Source organism: Aethalodelphis obliquidens, unplaced genomic scaffold (assembly GCF_003676395.1).
Source record: "Aethalodelphis obliquidens isolate GAN/ISIS:26980383/991018 unplaced genomic scaffold, ASM367639v1 scaffold28, whole genome shotgun sequence".
NCBI lineage: Eukaryota > Metazoa > Chordata > Mammalia > Artiodactyla > Delphinidae > Aethalodelphis > Aethalodelphis obliquidens.
In genome coordinates this window covers 9,905,796-9,923,043 of record NW_020837972.1, presented here as the reverse complement: position 1 = coordinate 9,923,043, position 17,248 = coordinate 9,905,796, and the positions used below count along the sequence as shown (strand labels likewise).

At 57.8% G+C, this 17,248-nt stretch overlaps 2 protein-coding genes across 7 annotated transcripts in view; one reads left to right on the top strand and one right to left on the bottom strand.

Moving 5' to 3' along the window:
• LOC113629838 (uncharacterized) lies at positions 1-5,076 on the bottom strand. Of its 2 annotated transcripts, XM_027124675.1 has the most exons (5): positions 3,346-5,076; positions 2,874-3,218; positions 2,269-2,630; positions 1,704-1,807; positions 1-1,376 (listed from the first exon to the last, which is right to left on the bottom strand). In XM_027124675.1, exons 1-5 carry the CDS (start codon positions 3,395-3,397, stop codon positions 848-850), a joined length of 1,392 nt encoding a protein of 463 aa, XP_026980476.1. In that variant the 5' UTR covers positions 3,398-5,076; the 3' UTR covers positions 1-847. The 2 variants fall into 2 exon arrangements, 1 of the variants encoding a protein (XP_026980476.1); XR_003436710.1 differs by having other exon boundaries at positions 2,405-5,076.
• RBM19 (RNA binding motif protein 19) overlaps positions 1-17,248 on the top strand; it is a 126,952-nt gene that overhangs the window by 88,523 nt on the left and 21,181 nt on the right. For all 5 annotated transcript variants that reach the window (XM_027124671.1, XM_027124670.1, XM_027124674.1 and 2 more), the window contains exon 23: positions 12,273-12,393. In XM_027124671.1, the coding sequence (XP_026980472.1) occupies positions 12,273-12,393 (121 nt within the window). The remainder of the gene's footprint in view (positions 1-12,272; positions 12,394-17,248) is intronic.

Here is a 17,248-nt window from a genome sequence, read left to right as displayed (position 1 = left end):
CAGGGCCCCTCCCTCCCGGCCTCTCCTTTCTGGGTCCTTTGTGGGAGAAGCAGCAAGGCCTCTTCACAGACGTGGGCGCGGCCCCCACTCCCCATTCGGATTTTCTCTCCCCTCCTCTCCCCAGCCCTGCTAATTTACACAATGTCCTTGGAAGAAAAGACCATGGGCCTTGTGTTTGGAGGAAGGGGCAGTTCTGTGTCCCGGGCCGCTCCAGGTCAGACAGAAAGCGTGGGAGATGCTGTGCAGAGTGTGGAGAGGAGCCAGGGGACAGCGCTCGGAGAAGAGGCCGCCAGGCACCCCGGTGGGAACCCGCGGGGACAGCTCTTTCCCCTCTTCTTCTGCTGGTGCCTGGGGCTTGTGTTTTGTGCTGATTTCAGGTGCACTCAGGCCAGGCAAGTGCTGCTGTGTGTAAGCACGTGTACGGAATTCCTTGGAGACAGAACCACCTTTTATTTTTGAAGCAAGGCAGCCTCTCTGGGTGTGGGCTTGGCGCAGTAGGTCCGGGGTCCTCGTCCTCCGCGGCAGCAGACCAGGGGCAGAGGCTGTGTGACCGGGGTCCGCGGTTGCTGCTGTCACAGTCCCAGGTCAGGATCCTGGGGGGAGGGGCCATGGCGCCGTCTTCGTGGGCTCCCTCCGAGAGCCTGTGCCGCAGGCAGCCTTCCCCGCCCTGGCCTGTCTTCCCTTGAGGGTGCAGTAAAGCAAAGGGGCGCGTGTCACTAACGGCTGGGATCCCCCCGCCTCTGCGGAGGCGTCTTCAGAAAAGCAGAGTATTTGTTGGAATCACACTCTTGGCCAGCAGCAAATTGGCGTTGCCAGAGGCCCTGTGGGTGGAGCTGAAGGTGTCATCTCAGGGACACAGCTGCGGCCTTTGTGGGCCCTGGGAACACGCACAGGCAGAGAGGGTGCCCCAGGACTTCAGCAGGCCTGCCAGCCACCTTTGTCTCAGCGTCTTGAACTCAAGTGCACGCTTTGTTGACACGTGGCCATGTTTGTCCAGACATCTGCGCCTCTTTCTTCTCGGCTGGCAGTCTTCCCCTCGCCTCCTGTCGTGACAGGAGGGACCACAACCCCTGCGTGCAGCCGGCCCACGGCCTTGACGCTCACCAGCAAGGCAGGCACCTGCGGGGTCCCCCCGCCACTGGCTCAGAAGCCAGGGAACAGCCGTCCAGAGCACTGCACTTACTGCTGGCTGCTTGGCTTCCCCGGCCCTGCCCTGTGCCTCAGTCTCCTCATCTGTAAAATGGGAAGGATGACAGGTCCCACGCCCACAGGGTGAAGGCAGATATGGTGACACGGGTCCTGGCACACGGTGCTCGAGATGAGTGAGCTGTTTCCTCCTCGTTCCCACCAGCCCAGGTCCCTTCAGAGCCCTCCATCTGTGGACAGGGAAGAGAGGGGTGCAGGCAGCGCTTCCTGCACTGCGTCCATCTAGCCCTGAGCTTCTGTGAGTGTGTAGGACCATTGTCATCTGTTTTATGTCAGGGTTCCTGTGTGAGACTGCGATTACGGGAGAAATGAAGGGGGATTCACTCCCTGCTCCAAGAAAAATCCTTATTAAGGACCAGTGCGAGGGCTAGCTGTTAGAGCACAGACTCTGCTGCCCGAATCCTAGCACTTACCTGCTATGTGACCTTGGGCAGGTGACTTACTTTCTACGTGCCTCGGTTTCCCCCCTTATAAAACGGTAATAGAATTTCCCTCACCGAATCGTTGCGAGGCTGGGATGAGATGATAGTCTTAGGACGGTATCTGGCCTCCGTGAGCTCCGTCTGTTAGCTGTGATGAGGCGGTTGGTGATGGTGGTGATCTAAGAAGAAGGGAAGGAGCAGAGAGAAAAGTTGTCCACGCCCTCCAACTAGAAGCTTCTTTCACGCGGCAGCCTCCCTCCGGAGCTTGAAGTCAGAATTAACGTGGCTCTCGTGACCCAGAGGGCTAGACCAGGCATGGACTGCCAGCCCTGAAATTCCACGCTCCCGTCGCCAGGATGCAGTCAATATAGCTTTGTTCCCTGGGGTCATGGGAACGGGGCGTGGGGGGGAGATGCTCAGGTAGCCGGGCAGTGCCAGTGCCCGCTTGGCTAGCGCCTGGCGCCGGAGGCCAGGCTGCAAATGTTCTTTGCAGAGCCTAGCACAGCCTTCTGCTGACTTATGGAGGTGGCTCCTCCCCCTCTGTCCCTTCCAACCTGGGCTCCAGGAAGAGAAAGGGCAGCCGAGGACGGCGAGGGCTCAACCCACACCCCCTCCAGGACGGGCTCTTGCGGCCCCTCACCTCCGACAGGCGGCAGCCTGGCTCCGGAGCTGTCCCGGCCCCGCCGTTCCCGCCTCTCACCGCACCAGGACGGGCCCTCTGTGCCGCCGCTGAGCGGGCTGGTCTCCCATGAAGTCTGAGCCCACCGGGAACGCACCTCTCCCGCAAAGATTCCTTTGCTCTTTTTGCTTCCCGGAGAAGCTGCCGTGACTTTTCCTTCTCCCTGTCTGTCTGAAGAACTTTATTGTCCCCCGAGTGGAACATTTGGCGCTCTCCACTGCGCCATAGAGCGTGCGCGCTGCATGTTGGTGAATAGAATTCTGAATATTGTAAATATCTGGTTAGCTCGAGGGCAGGCGTGAGTTTGAAGAGGGAAAGCAATGCTGGAAGGAGACATTGAGTTAGAAACCCCCAGAGACCCTATTTTCATTTCGAAAGAAGGAACTCGTGGGAATCCCAGGGCTGGTAGGGGAACCTCCAGGACCCCCAGTTTCTCAGGACAAGCGCCGCCCACCACCCCACGACCACCCCCAGCGGTTCTCCCTTTGAAGCGCTTCAGGGAAGAAGACCTGCTTTAGAAATCCTTCCCGGGGCTTGACTGAACCCTGACCACTCGCCTCCCTCACCGAGGGCTTCACCCCTGCTTCCTGCCGTGGGGCGTCCTCCAGGAAGATAGTGGTCAGTAACTCTTGTGGTGTCAGAGCACTGGAACCTGGAGGTGTAAGCCTCCTGTGCCCCGGGGCGCCAGGCGGTCCTCAGAGGGGAAAAGAGGAGACAGGGAGGAAAAGATGAGGGGAGCGGACACATATTAGGGGGAGGAGGCAGGGAGGGAGTAGAGGCCGATTGTAGCACCTTGGGTCTGGAAAGCAGTGGAGAAACTAGCAGTTTCCAGGCTGGGCTGTGAACCCGGGGATGTGACTCACAGCACAGTACTCTTTCCTGGGCACCAACCAGTCCACTTTGCCAGCTGGCTGAGGAGAGAATTAGGCACCCTGGTTGGTCCCTGGAGGCATCCGCTCAGCACCCCCATCTCTCTTTGGGCCCCAAGCACGGGTCATCTGCGTCCTCCCCGCCCCCAGGGACCCTGAGTCTTCCGACCTTGCTCCATGACCCCATGTTCCACCCCGCACATCCTCGGGAACTCCGTCATCCGTCAGGCCCCTCTGGGTCAAGCACACGCCCCAAACAGGGAAGAGAATCCTAGCGCAAGGCTCCACGAAGAGCTCAGGGTAACCAGGCAACTGATGACAATAGCCAGAGGCGCCCGCGACCGGCCGAGCTGGCTTTGTGTGTGACATGTACACCGTACACGCATTGTCTCGTCCCAACCTGCAGCAGCCCCGGACTCAGCTGGAGATTTGCATAACTCCCTCCCCGGTTTCTCCAGGCGCTTGTTAAGCTCCATGTGTGCAGGGTCCTGGGAACCAATGGGAAGCCGGGACCTGGCTCTGTTGCTGAGATGCTAAACCAGGGGTGGGACCTGGCCGTCAGCCCCCGTCACAGGCTCCGTGAGCTGGCATGTTATCCCAACCTAGGGCATTTCATCAGCCCCCGATGTCCCAGGCATGAATGTCAGTCCCTCTGAAAGGGCTGCTGTTATTATTATCTAAACCTCCAAGTGTGATGAGCCCACATTTCTCAAAGAACCTTCTCCCACGCGCTGGAGGGAAGCAGGGACAAAGGTCAATGAGGGCAGACAGGAAGTCCCAAATAAGGTGGTCTTCCCCAGTGCCTGGGCCTGCGCTTGTGTGTAGGGATGTTTGTAGTGTCTCAGGTGCCACGTGTTTCTCTGGGTCCTGATGATGTTTCTGGAAGGGCAGCCTCTTGGCATCAGTAAAAAACCATCAACTTCTAAAAGCCCGTCTTTGGCAGGGACGGCACTGGGCATTTGACACGTCAGCGGGAGGAAGCCATTTGACAGATGGGTAAACTGAGGTTCGAAGGGTTGGCGCCACGTGCCAGAGCTGGGAAACCCCGCGTGTCGATCTGATTCCAGAGTCCACGGATTAGCTCTTCCTCCCTTCATTCACGTATTCACTTAAGTTGAGTGCCAGCTGCGGCCAAACCGTGCGCCAGCCCCCTTCCTCTCTACACCACACCCCTCACCTCTCACCCATCCCCAGCAACTCACCAATTAGACATTTGGAGGAAGGCCAAGAGGTTGGCCCTTAAAACATCTCTTGGGAACAAGCCCAGGATGAAATCAGCTCCTCCGGGGCCCCCAGAGGAGGAGTGGGCATTCCTTTAGGGGCCTCCAGAGCCGCACACTGTCTCCTGCCAACCGTCCCAAGCCTTGGAGACAGCAGCTTTCTACCTGGGCAGGTAACCTGGGATTCCCAACCAGCTGTGCCCGTGCCCACTGGCCAAGCGGCCACCAATAGTCACTGGGCTTCCGTTTAGAAGCCACCACCTCCTCTGCCTTTACTTGGACTGGCTGGTCACGGAGGAAGAAGGGAAAGAAAGCAAAGAGCAGACTTGCAGCCTGGAAACCAGAACATTCTTTTTTTTTTTTTCCCCCATGCATGCGCCTTTAATTTCTCCCTTCCCGGAGCCCACCGAGCCTTTGTACTTTTGCAGTTGCAGCTGTTTTTATTTGCCACCGCTGCTGTTGTTTTAAAAGGTCTGTTTTCACATGGAATGTTATCCAATTAGCAGAGCAATGTGTTGGCTTAAATAAACACTTGGGGGGAGCCGGCAGTAGGGAGATGGGATGGCGGTCGGCGTTGGCAGGCAGCGCTCTTCTCTTCTCACCGGTAAACAACCACAGCTTTAACTGGGGAGTCGTGCCAGTTAACGTCTCCGTTCTCACTTCTCACTTTTGTATGGTGCCGGGGGAGAGGGGGGCGTGGACACAGCCCCAGGCCCACCCCAGTTGGGGTAATGCTGAGAGAGTTTCGTAGGGGGGTCCCATCAGGCCTCTCCGCACCCATGGCCTTCGCCTTGCAGATTCCGCTGAAACAAGACCAGTGGTGGGAAGAGGTGACAGTGAGCAAGGCAGAGCTTCTTAAGGCAGGGACAGCCACCTTCTCGCTGGGTGCCCAGCCGCGGTGCAGGCACCGTAAACGGCGATCGCCATCAGACTAGCGGTGGGTGGTGTGCGCTCCACACACAGACACACACACAGCTTTGCTCATCTGAGTGCAAGGAGTGCATAGAGTACAGCCTCCCAGGGGCCCCGAGGATGTGCAGCCAGGGTCTGAACGGGACATGGCCCCATGGAAATGAAGACTCCGTGGGCTGTGTCCTCCCTAGACAGCCCATGTTCTAGAAAGGCAGGGTGGCACAGTGGTTAGCAGCGTGGCCCGTGGAGTCAGAGCTGCCTCCTTCCATCTCCGTGAACGTGGGCAAGGGGCTTCATGTCCCCACACCGCAGGCTGTTCATGTCCACAACCGGAAATGATCTGCGCCTTGAGGCAGCCATGAAGATTAAGTGGAAAGCCGCGTGCCACGCACTCACCACAGGCCGCGGCGCAGGGCACCAAAGGAGCAGAGGCAGCGGAGTGTCCCGGGCCCCACGGGGCAGAGGTGCTGTGCTTTGAAGCCGAGGTATCAGTTGCTTTTTGTCTCCTGAAATGTTAACTGGCCACAAGGAATTAGGGTGCTATCCCCACTTGTCTGTGTTAGGTGTGTGCGCTCGTGCTTGTGTTTTTTTGTGGGTTTTTTGTGGGGTTTTTTGGCAGTACGCGGGCCTCTCACTGTTGTGGCCTCTCCCGTTGCGGAGCACAGGCTCCGGACGCGCAGGGTCAGCGGCCATGGCTCACAGACCCAGCTGCTTCGCGGCATGTGGGATCTTCCCGGAGCGACCGGGGCACGAACCCACGTCCCCTGCATCGGCAGGCGGTCTCTCAACCACTGCGCCACCAGGGAAGCCCGTGCTTGTGTTTTAAGTGCAGGTTTTCCCTAGTTCCTATCATCAGGGCCCAGGGATAAAGGAAAACGTGTTTGAATCCTGAGGCTTGCATTTCAAGGCATGGATTTGCCCTCAGCTCCACGGCATTGTAAGTCGGAGGGGCCCAAGGTGCTGAGTGGAGGCCCACAGTTGAAGTTAGCAGTATTGTGCAAAGAGCCCCACTTTTTCTGGGGACCAGCTCTTCCCCAGTGGAGGCCAGAGGTAGCTGGAAGATTTGCTGGGAGCTCACTTACAGGAGTCGGGGAGCATTGGTACAGGGACAAAAGTGATCTCCCCCTTAGAGCTCAGCATGCTGTCCACAAGGAGCCGATACAGAAAGTCCCAGGGCAGCAGACTGTCCTCCCAGAATCACAGGCCCCTGTTTTTCACCCCCCTCGGCAGAGAAGGGGCTGAGCCCCCGGCAGAGAAGGGGCTGAGCCCCCGGCAGAGAAGGGGCTGAGCCCCCGGCAGCCCCAGCTGGGCCGCGGCTCCCTTTCCCCGGGCTTGGCTGCTGTGCTCTGAGCCACGTGGTCATTCTTGGCCACACTTCCTCCAGGATTCAGGGGCACAGATGGTTTAGGGCAGGTTGGCGGCGTCCGTGTTCAGGTGGATTTGGCATCCGCCGAGAGATGCGGCCCTCCCACTCGGCGAGAGACAGCAGAGGGGCTGAGAGATGACCTGGACGTCTCAGGACAGGAGGCCTGGCCTCAGCCCAGCCCGGGAGCCATGGCCCTTGGGATGGGAGTCCTGCCAAGGGCATCACATGGGCTTTTGTTGCCAGGAGGCGGAAGCCCGTCTTCCAGAGAGAGCCGCAGAAAGGTCAGGCCTGGCACTGAGCTGGCAGCCTTCCGGTGCCTTCCCTGTTTTGGAAAGGTGGCTGCCAGGCCTGGGCACAGTCTAGCCGGCACTGGAGGCCAGAGCTCTTGGCGCCCACAGTTGGTGGCTTAGGTCAGAGGAGATGAAAGAGGTGTGTTTCCAAGATAGCTGAGGCGGAGAACCGGGTGATGGGGCAGCTCCAGACTCCGGCTAGACCCGCTCAGAGTAGCCCTTGTCGGGCCTCACGTTGTCTAAGACCTGCTCTCTGAAGGGGGCAGTCCATCTGCCCCGGGTCAAGGCAGAGGGACTCCAGGCGACCATCTGTGTCAGCAAACAGAACCTAACCCCAGATGGTTCAAGTGAAGAGAGATTCATGGAGGGGTAAGAAGGGCTCGGGGGGGCTCGCCAGGGATGTGACCCACCCCCACCAGGGCCAGTGGCAGTGGGAGCTGTCGCCACCTTAGGCTGAGGGACCTTGAAGGGACAGGTGAGAGCCTGAGCTGTCAAGGTGGGGCCACCGGCAGGAGCTGTGGTCCTGGAGGGAGGGGTCCAGGGAGAAAGTCTCCCGGCCTCTCTGCCCCTCCCCCAGCCTCTCACCGCCGCCTCCCATTTGCTCATCCTAAATGGTACCCGAGGCCAGCGAGCCCTGGTTATGCCCTCCAGGGGAGGCAGCTCTGAAAGCCCGGAGAGGGGGTGCAGGGGAAGATCAGGAATAACCAGCACGGGCCCATCGGGTGATGAAGGAAGTGGCCCCGAAGTGGCCGGGGGGCGGGGGGGACCTCATCTTCTACAGCATCCTCCTCTTTGCCAAACCAGTGTACCCTTAGAGTTCCATTCTAGACCTTCAGGCTTCGGCAGTGACCCAGCTGGGCGATCGGGTGTTAGTGGCACAGGAGACTCTTCCCATCCCAAGGTCCCAAAGTCACGCATGTTGGGAGCGGGGCCTCCTGTCCGTCTCTGTGCCGCACCCAGGACTGTGTATGTGTCAGCTCTTGTCCTAACCAAAGGCAGAGCCGCCCACTTGTACAGGACAGGACAGTCGTGGGCGAGACGTGCTCCTTTCCCTGCTGCCCTCGTGGGCTGAATCTCAGGGGTTGGAGGAGCCAGGGCAGTACATCTAAACCAGCCCTCCGTCTCCAGCCGGGACCAACCTCAGCGTCCCTCCCAGTCTGGAGACGTGATTTCACGACCCTCGGTGAAGGTCTCGCTCCATGGTTCGCCCTGCAGAAATTTACCGAGCACGCTCTGTCCTGAGCTCTGTGCCGAGGGTAGCCAGGATAGAGGCCTCCCTCCGAGGTTCAAGGTCGAGCCAGGGAGCCCGGCACACAAGCAGGCATTAACGGGGCAGGCGTTCTTAAGGAGGCTGGGGGCGCAGGGCACACAGAGGGCACCTGGCTGCAGTCTGTACGAAGGGAGCCCTTCCGAGGCTGAGAGGGATGTTACGAAGGCCGAGGGATGGAACACATAGAGGCTGAAAGGAAAAGTAAGGAGGAACTTGACCTGCATACCAACCTTGGCCTCAGCTTTCCTTTCCTTGAAATGGGAGAATGATGTCTGTTCTCATGAGTAGGTTGAGGTCAAGTGCTTAGAGTTCTCTGGAACCCAGGACATCTCTAATCTGTGGTATGAAGGCCCTTGGATGGCAAGGGAGGAACACAGGCAGCAGAAGCAGGATTCGGAGAGAAGCAAAGGGCTGGGAACAGCTAACTTTCCACTTCCTCCATTGCAGCGCCCGGCACTCTGTGGAACCCCGGGCACCCCGAGACGACCGCAGCCCTAGAGCTGAGGTTCGGGAAGTCTCTGTCTGGGGAGAAGGTGGTGTGGGTTTCGGTGGAGTCTAGTGTAGACACAGACCTGGGAGGAAGCTGCTAGAGGAGGGCAGGCCAGAGAGGCCGGGACTGTGCCTGGAACCTTCCCCTGCACCGGCCCGAAAGCCCCAAGGCCCTGGGGCTGTGTCTCCCCGTCACCCTCCCCGGGTCTCACATGTAACAGGCTCTTTGCGTGAAGCACCACCACTCGGAATTATCCGAGGCCAGTTTTAGCCAGGAATCCTGGCTTCCTGCCTGCGATAGTTTGGGGCTACCGCATTCCAGCCACTAGGGCTGGAAACACAACCTGATTTCCTATTAACCTGAGGGGACTAGAACCGGGAAGGGTAATTCTGCTATTTTTGGAGATTCACACATTGTGCTCTAACCTCAAATACAAAAGAGCGTTTGTACCCTACTTACCATTCTCCCTGCTCTTCAGCGTGATAATGGGAAGTTGAGGGCATACATCATAATAATAACAACAGCCAACATTTAGGTGAGAATTATCACGTGCCAGGCAGTGTGGCGTCAGACTTAATAGTTCATTGAATCTGCGCATCCATTCTTTGCTGCTGCCTCTCATTTTACACTTGGGGAATCTCAAGCTCAGAGAGGTTAAGCAGCTTGCCCGAGATCACACAGCTTGTAAGGGATGAAGCAGGGGATTTGAACCATAGTAGCCCAGGTCCAGAGCCCCCAGTCTTAGTTGCCGTGCCCCCTCACCTCTTAGAGTGAAAAGCCCTTCCAAAGAGGAGATGAGAATTTGCAAGGGGTGATGTCAGAGAGAGGCTGGGAGAGGGAATTTTTAGCAACTCCTGTAATGAACAGAGACCGCTCCAGGCTTTGTGTGCCGCAGGGATGGAGAGTGGGTTTCCAAGGGTAAGAAACACAGATATGACGGCTGGAGTTGGGGCATCTCGCCTGGACTCACCTGCCAGGCTCCAGTACCCCCTTGTTCTGACTCTGACTTAGTTCCTACCAGATGCCACCTCTTGGCCGCCCCCATCCGACCGTGTCCCCAGAACCGCAGCTCCTCAGGGACCCTGGCACCAGGATGGAGTACCCGCCATGCCAGACTCCCGACCAGTTTCACTCCCCGCTCTTAAAACCCCAGCTCCCCCAGTCAGGCTGTTTCTCTGCCTCACCAGCTGAGAATGCGTGTGTTTTAAAGCTCTGAATGGGCCATTCCGGCTTGGAGTCCAGATGCATTTTTATATCCACATGGAAAAAAAAAATGCAGAGGCTCTGCTGGCAGTCAGAAAGAGTTTTTTAAATGAACGTTTAAAAAAAAAACAAAGAAAAGGAAAAAGTTTCCTGCACCTGGCCCTTCTCAGAAAAGCACGAAGGAGAACAAAAGCATTTCTTTAATTTGGGCCCATGTCTAATTTTTAAAAGACGCATGTCCCACCCACCTCGCACCGGTGCTTTTCAGATGCAGCCGTCTATCAGATACCTACTCTCTGCCACCCTCGGGGCTGATGGTATGTAAGTCTCACAGTTAGCCCCATTTTACAGGTGAGGAAACTGAAGCTCATGTGGGGGCAGTTGGCTTACCCAAGGCCACTGTTGCCTTCCTAGGCTGCTGTAAGAGACTGGGTGGCTTAAAACAACAGAAATGTCTTCTCTCACAGTTCTAGAGGCCGAAAGTCCAAGATCAGCTTGTCAGCAGTATTGGTTCTTCTCAGGGAAAATCTATTCCATGCCTCTCCCCTAGCTTCCGGCGACAGCCTGCATTCCCTGCTGTGGATATCACTCCAGCCTCCTTTGTCACGTGCATTCACCCTGTGTCTTCACATGGCCATCTCTTGTAAGGACACCAGTCACACTAGATCAGGGGCCCATCGTACTCCAGGATGTCCTCGCCTTAATTTAACTGCATCTGCAAAGACCCTGTTTGCAGATAAGGTCACAACCTGGGGTGCCAGGTTAGGATTTCCACATCTCTTCTTTTGGGGGATCCAGTCCAACCTCTAACAGTCACAGTGCAGATGAGGCCAGAGAGGGACTGGTTCCAATCCAGACCCCTGGTTATACACTGCCTCTTCACAGCATCAAAGAAGCAAGAGGGGCAAACCCCGTGGCGCCTCTTCTCATAGCAGGTGGCGCTGCCTGCAACCCAGAAGCAGAGACCAAGATGCCACCACTGGCCACTGCTGCTCCCTGGTGCTGACAGCGCCTGGGAGCCCGCGCCTTCAACCTAGCACTAACCCGAGGCCTCTGTGCCGAGAGAAATTGCAAATGTCTGTGGTGGCAACACCACCTTCACGAGAAGTAGCATCTATTGAGCAGTTACTGTGCGCCGCCAGAGTGTTCTGGGCATTTTGCATGTTAACTCTTTGTCTTCTTCTGTAGAACCCTAGAGGATAGTGCCGTTAACATTCCCATTTTACAGATGAGGAAACTGAGACCAGGGAGATTCATTTAACTTGCCCAAGGCCTTGAAGCTAGGAAGTGCAGGACCTGCCCTGCCCAGGCAGGGTGGCCTCAGAGCCCAAGCTCCTGGCTACCAAGTGCAGTGACCTCTGTGTACCTCAGGGGTGTTTTGGGAAGAGCCCCAGCACAGAGCCAATTTAGCTCTAGACCTGGTGATGTTTAAGAGGGAACTCACTGGTGCCATATGAATCCATTTGTAGGAAGTGTCCAGAACAGGCAAATCCACAGAGACAGAAAGTAGACTAGCGCTTGCCGGGGGGCAGGGGGAATAGGGAGTGGCTGCAAATGGGTAGAGCGTTTCTTTTGCAGTGATGATGATGAAAATGTTCTAAAATAGGTATGGTGGTGGTCACACGACTATGAATAGACTAGAAGCCATTGAATTGTAGACAGGTGACTTCTATGATAGTGACTTGTATGTGTGGTGAGTTATATCCCAATAAAGCTGTTACAAAACAAAAGTCAAAAAGAGGGAAGTAGGCAGAGTGCGGGGGGGCGGGGTCAGGAAGAGTGAAGAGCGGGAGGCAAGAGCATGCGCAGGTCCCAGGCCGCCGAGCCCGGGGCAGAAGCCAGTGGCTGGGGGACCACGGCAGTGCGGTGGCCAAGGGAGCCTTAGCGGAGGCCAGCAGAGAGAGATGGGGGCCAGAATCCCCAGGACCCGCGGAGGACGGTGCCGCCCAGTGACAGTGAAGGGCCCCTGTGGTTGTCATCGAGGGACCGGATGGGCTCGGCTTCCTCAGAGGCACTGCCCCTGGCAGCCGGGTGGGAGGCCAGCCGCCTAACGGGGTCGCCGTCCCCAGATGGGATGGAACACGGGAGGGAAGCCGGCTGCCCGGCCCAGGCACCAGTCACAGCCCAGAGAGCGGATGTATGGAGCACACGGCCACTTGCAGCACTGTCCCTGGGCACGTAACCCACTAATGGGATAGAAGTGCCCATCAGCTCCCTACACCCGCCCCAGGAAGCAGGTGTCACGGGGCCAGAGCTGGCCTTCAGGTTTGCGGTGCTGGCGGGTGGGAGACCAGGCTGTGGCGTCTTCCGGTGGGTCTTTTCTCACGCGCTGTGTTTCATTCCAGCGGGCCTTCAACGCCCTGTGTCACAGCACCCACCTGTATGGCCGGAGGCTGGTGCTGGAGTGGGCCGACTCCGAGGTGAGCCTGCAGGCCCTGCGGCGGAAGACGGCCGAGCACTTCCACGGTAAGAGAACTGCCGTCCGCCGGCCGGGCTGGGGGGGCCGGGTTCCTGGACCTCCCTCCGTCTCCTTCACATCTACCCTCCGCCATCCATACGCTTCTCTGTGCCAGTGGGAGGTGCTGGCCCGAGTGGGTGGCATTGGTGGCCTCCATGCCCTTTTGGTTTCCCAGTCAAGTCAGGTCATTGGGAGGCCTGGCAGGATATCGGGGAGAGGAACAGCCTGGGTGAGGGTGGTTATCCCCCCGCCCCCCCCACTTCCTGCCTGGTTGCTGCCGGCTGGCTGTCATTGCCCCCAGAGGCCACAGCTCACATCCAGTGGCTCTCTGCACCCAGCACTCTCTGTCCAGGGTCCAGTGGCTGACCCAGGGACCACTTGCCCCGATTTCCCTGCGCCTGCTACCTGTTTACTGGACCCTCCTCAGTTATGCAGTTTGAGTGCCTTCCGCTTCCTGCCCGGGCCCCGATGGCCATAGGACCCAGCTCCACCTCTCACACACCTTGGTGGCTTCACACAGCCTCGCCAGTAACGCAGTCCAGCTCCAGAAGATACTTAGCCCCTGCCATGTCCCAGTACGAGGAGTGCCGCGGTGACCTCTGGGGGCTTTGGGCCCAGGTGGAAGGGGCTAGGTCCAGAAGGGCCTCCCCGCAGAGGTGACGTTCGTGCCCACAGGAGGGTTGCCCAGGGTTGGCATGAGCGTGACACATCGAGAAACGGGGCGGCCAGCGTGGCTGGAGAGGGCAGCCAGAGGCCTCACACAGGCCTCGCCTTCTCTAGCACGTTGTCTAGAAGCAGCATGGAAGCCCTTTGACTCTAGCTCCACCTGCCAAACCCTTCAGAACACCCCCCCGTGCCCACCCCAGTGGCCTTTCCTGCCTAATCCTTCCCCACCACACCTCCCGTGGAGGTCGCTGTCTCCAAACGCCAGGCAGGACTCTGTGTCTTTGCATATGCCGTTCCCTGTGCTCAGAATGCCTTGCCTCTCAGTTTTGTTTTTCTCTTTTTTTCCAACCTGGCAAGTGCCTATCCAGCCTTTAAGGCCCAGCTCAAATGACACCTCCTCCAAGAAGCCTTCCCTTTCCCCACCCTCCACCCCCAGGTATCAGTAATGGCTCCGTCCTCTGCTCTCCCACCTGTGTTTCTAAACCTCCTTGCCACGTCGTCATGTATTTCTTTTTTTTTTTAATTCTATTTATTTATTTGGTTGCACCGGGTCTTAGTTGTGGCAGGCGGGCTCCTTAGTTGCAGCGTGCACGTGGGATCTGGTTCCCTGACCAGAAATCGAAACTGGGTCCCCTGTATTGGGAGCGTGGAGTCTGAACCACTGCTCCACCAGGGAAGTCCCCGTCCTGTATTTCTTAACGATTCTTCTCCTCGCTGGACTGGCGCCTCCCGCAGTGTGGAGAGCGTGCCGTCGTGTGCCGTCATGTCACCTCTGTCACTGTGATTGGTTCATCTCCGGGCCCCCGTGCCAGCCTGGACCAGTCCGAGGCTGGGGAATACATAAGCAAAGGCGAACGAGAAAGCAGAGCCGTCAGGGCTAAGTACACAGTCGCAAGCACACAACTCAATAAGCCCCCAAATCCTGCTGTGCAGGAGGAGAGCCTGTCCTTATCGACAGCCATTGACCAGCCTAAATGCACCCATCGGCAAATGTTTGTGTAAGGGACTCTCCCGTCCCGCTGCCCCCCCCCCCCCCCCCCGCGGGGGAGTGCAGACTCAGCAGTCCTGCCCTGCATTGGAGAGTAGCCTCCTTCAGTAAACTGAGCTCCAAAGACAGCATTTACTGCCTTACCCCAGCAGAAAGCCTTGGCTGGAGGCGTTTCTGTGGGATTGGCTGTCTCCCCCTATCAGCTGCAGGCCGAGGCCCAGACAGGGGCAGATAAAATAATAATATCAGGAAAGACAGCAGGTTGTTTGCATACATCTTCCCATTAATGCCCCAGCAGCCCCGTGAGGTGGGCCTGATTAGCCCCGTTTTGCGGATGACAGAACTGAGACCAGCCGAGCACTAAAGGCACTCCTGAAAGCTACTGTTTATTAAAGGCTTCCTCTGTGCCGGGCCATCCTCTGTATGTGACACGCGTTGTCTCTTTCATCCTCACGGCAACCCTTCCAGCCATGGGCACGGCTGTCTACATTTAACAGACAGAGAAGGAGGTTCAGCCGTGTGCCCAAGACATGAGAAAGCCTGGAAAGTGCACAGCTGACATTTGAACTCGAGGGCAGCTCTAGAGCCCTCTGCCCCGCCCTGCCACAACCCCACGCATGGCATTATAGTAGCAGATGCCACTTGTAAAAGCCTTGGGCCTCCGTTAGATCTAGGGTGTGTGTGTTTACCGCACGGCTTCCTTCCTCCTGAATCGTCCAGACCCTAAACCCAGAATGTACAGGGTCCCTTCCCGAAATGGAGGGGATGAATACCAAGTCTAGTGAGAAACATAGCTGGCGCTTTAGAATTGACACCCTGCGATGTGCGTGTTACCTTGTCCCCATTTACAGATGAGGAAACCGAGGTGCAGAGGTGAGAAAAGGCCCCACCAAGGCCAGCGCTGGGTGTCAGAGCCCAGCCATGTGTTTGCACTTTTTTTTTTTTTTTTTTTTTGTGGTACGCAGGCTTCTCACTGTTGTGGCCTCTCCCGTTGCGGAGCACAGACTCCGGACGCACAGGCTCAGCGGCGAGCCTGCCATGGCTCACGGACCCAGCCGCTCCGCGGCATGTGGGATCTTCCCGGACCGGGGCACGAACCCGTGTCCCCTGCATCGGTAGGCGGACTCCCAACCACTGTGCCACCAGGGAAGCCCCTGCACTTCTTTTGAGTCCCCTTGAGGGGCATTCCCCCCTCCCCCAGGTTCTGGAAGGGGCCCCTGGCTCTGAGCTAACCAAGTGCGCAGAAAGGGAGCCCTGAGAGACCCTCCCCGGCACCGTGGGTGGATGTCAGGGTCCCAGCAGGGAACAGAACTTACCCCAGGCCTGCCATGCAGAGGTGGGGGCAGGGGGCAGAGGTGAAGGGGCAGCAGGAGGAAGTGATGCCCCTGGGCTCCAGGGAGAGCAGGGGCCTTGGGGATGGCCAGCTGGTCCCCAGGTTTGGAGGGATGCAGCCAGTGCCAGGGCCCTGAACCAAAGCAGGGAGGGAGCCAGGAAAGATATGCCTGCATCCCGCTCGCCCCCCTCTCTGCTCTGCTCTCCTCCCAGGTCTCGCGTTGGCCCATCCATCAGCCAGAGGGCCAGGCTCCCCAGTGACGGCTCCTTCCAGGGGATGGAGTAGGACAGGGGAGGGATTGGCAGCTCCAAACAGAATATCCAGCGTCTGTGGCGACCCACGAAGTTCAGGGCATAGGGCGGAGGTCGGGGGGTGTTTTCTGGGGGGCGGGACCAGCAGTGCCTGGCTTGGCGGGGATGTGTTCCATCCAGAAGGGTCACTGGCAAACATGGCCAAGTGTCAGACCTCTAGCTGGCCTCACCTGTCTGGGGCGTGAAAAGGCAGCAAAGAGGTAGCCTGAAAGTTCGGGGCCCGAAGAGTCTGAAACAATTACCTATCGTACTTATACAGCACTTTTTCCAAACCAATATATAATCCTTAGAAAACAAAAGGACGCTATCCAGAGCACAGCAAGATGTGAGACAGGGATTTTTAACCCAGAATCCATGAAACCTTGTCTTCATGGGCCCTAGTCTAGGGCTGGCCTCAGAGGGGCTGTGAACACACAGAAACGTTATCATCTGGTACGTGTGTGCACGTGTGTGTTTACCTCTGGCAAGAGGATCCTTGTTGTCATCAGATTTTCTCTCAGGTCATGGTCCCCAAAAAGTTAGTTTTAGGAGGAAGAGCATCAGCTTTGGAATCATCAAGTCCTGGATTCTGTGGCCTCCCAGCTGAGTGTCCCAGGACAAGTCACTGTGCCCCTGGGGCTTCCGCTTCCCATTTTACAAATGGGGATACAAGGGTACTGCCTTATGGGGTACTGGTGAAGATGGTCAGGGCAATAACGAGCAGCACGAGCTGCCCTTTTTTTTTTTTACCCACACAACACCCCTAGGAGGTAGATGCCCTTAATCACCCCATTTTACAGATGAAGGGACTGAGGCACGCAGAGATGAAGTAGCTTACCCAGGATCACACGGGCAGTAAGTGGTAGACGCAGGGATTGAACTCGGACAGTCTGGCTACAGCGTTCCATCCTTGGGGTGACTGCGCCCTACATCCTTCCCAAGTAAGCAGGACACCGCGGGGGAAACAGGGTAGACGAGTCGGCCGAGAACAGGTGCTCTGCAAACGTCAGCCCTCTTACCCACCCACCCCATTGTCTGCTTGATGTCTTTGGAAACGGGATACCCACGGCAGTCCTCGATACTCAGAATAGGGCTGCTGGCCTCCTGCCCTCCTGACTGGACCCTTTTCCCCGCTCTGCCCCTTCCTTGTGGTGGAAAACGCCCAGCTTGTTTGTGTTGAAATCCTCATTGTTCAGAGCATCCAGGGCCCTGGCAGACTCCGAGGGCCGGTGGGATCCATGCCCGGTTCCCTCCCCCGGCCCTGATCTGTGCCAGGAAGGCACTCAGGACTCAGGTGGAGGCCCCGAGCCCCATTTGCCCAGCCTGAGCACCGAGGCCACGACAAAGGGCTCCCTGGGGAAGGTGGGCCTACGGCAGGCGTCTTAACCATTGGGCGGGAACCAGCAGGAAGCTTGCTGGGGACACCGTGGCCTCTGAGCTGCCCTCGGGGACAGAGGGGGGGTGGCCAGAGAAATAGAGAAGAGCTTTGGCCCTACTGTGGCCGGTACAATCAGAGTTCACCTCTGCCTCAGAGCTCCAGCTCCCCTGGGGGAGGCTGTGGGGATGGGGTGCTGGTGGGCCGAGAG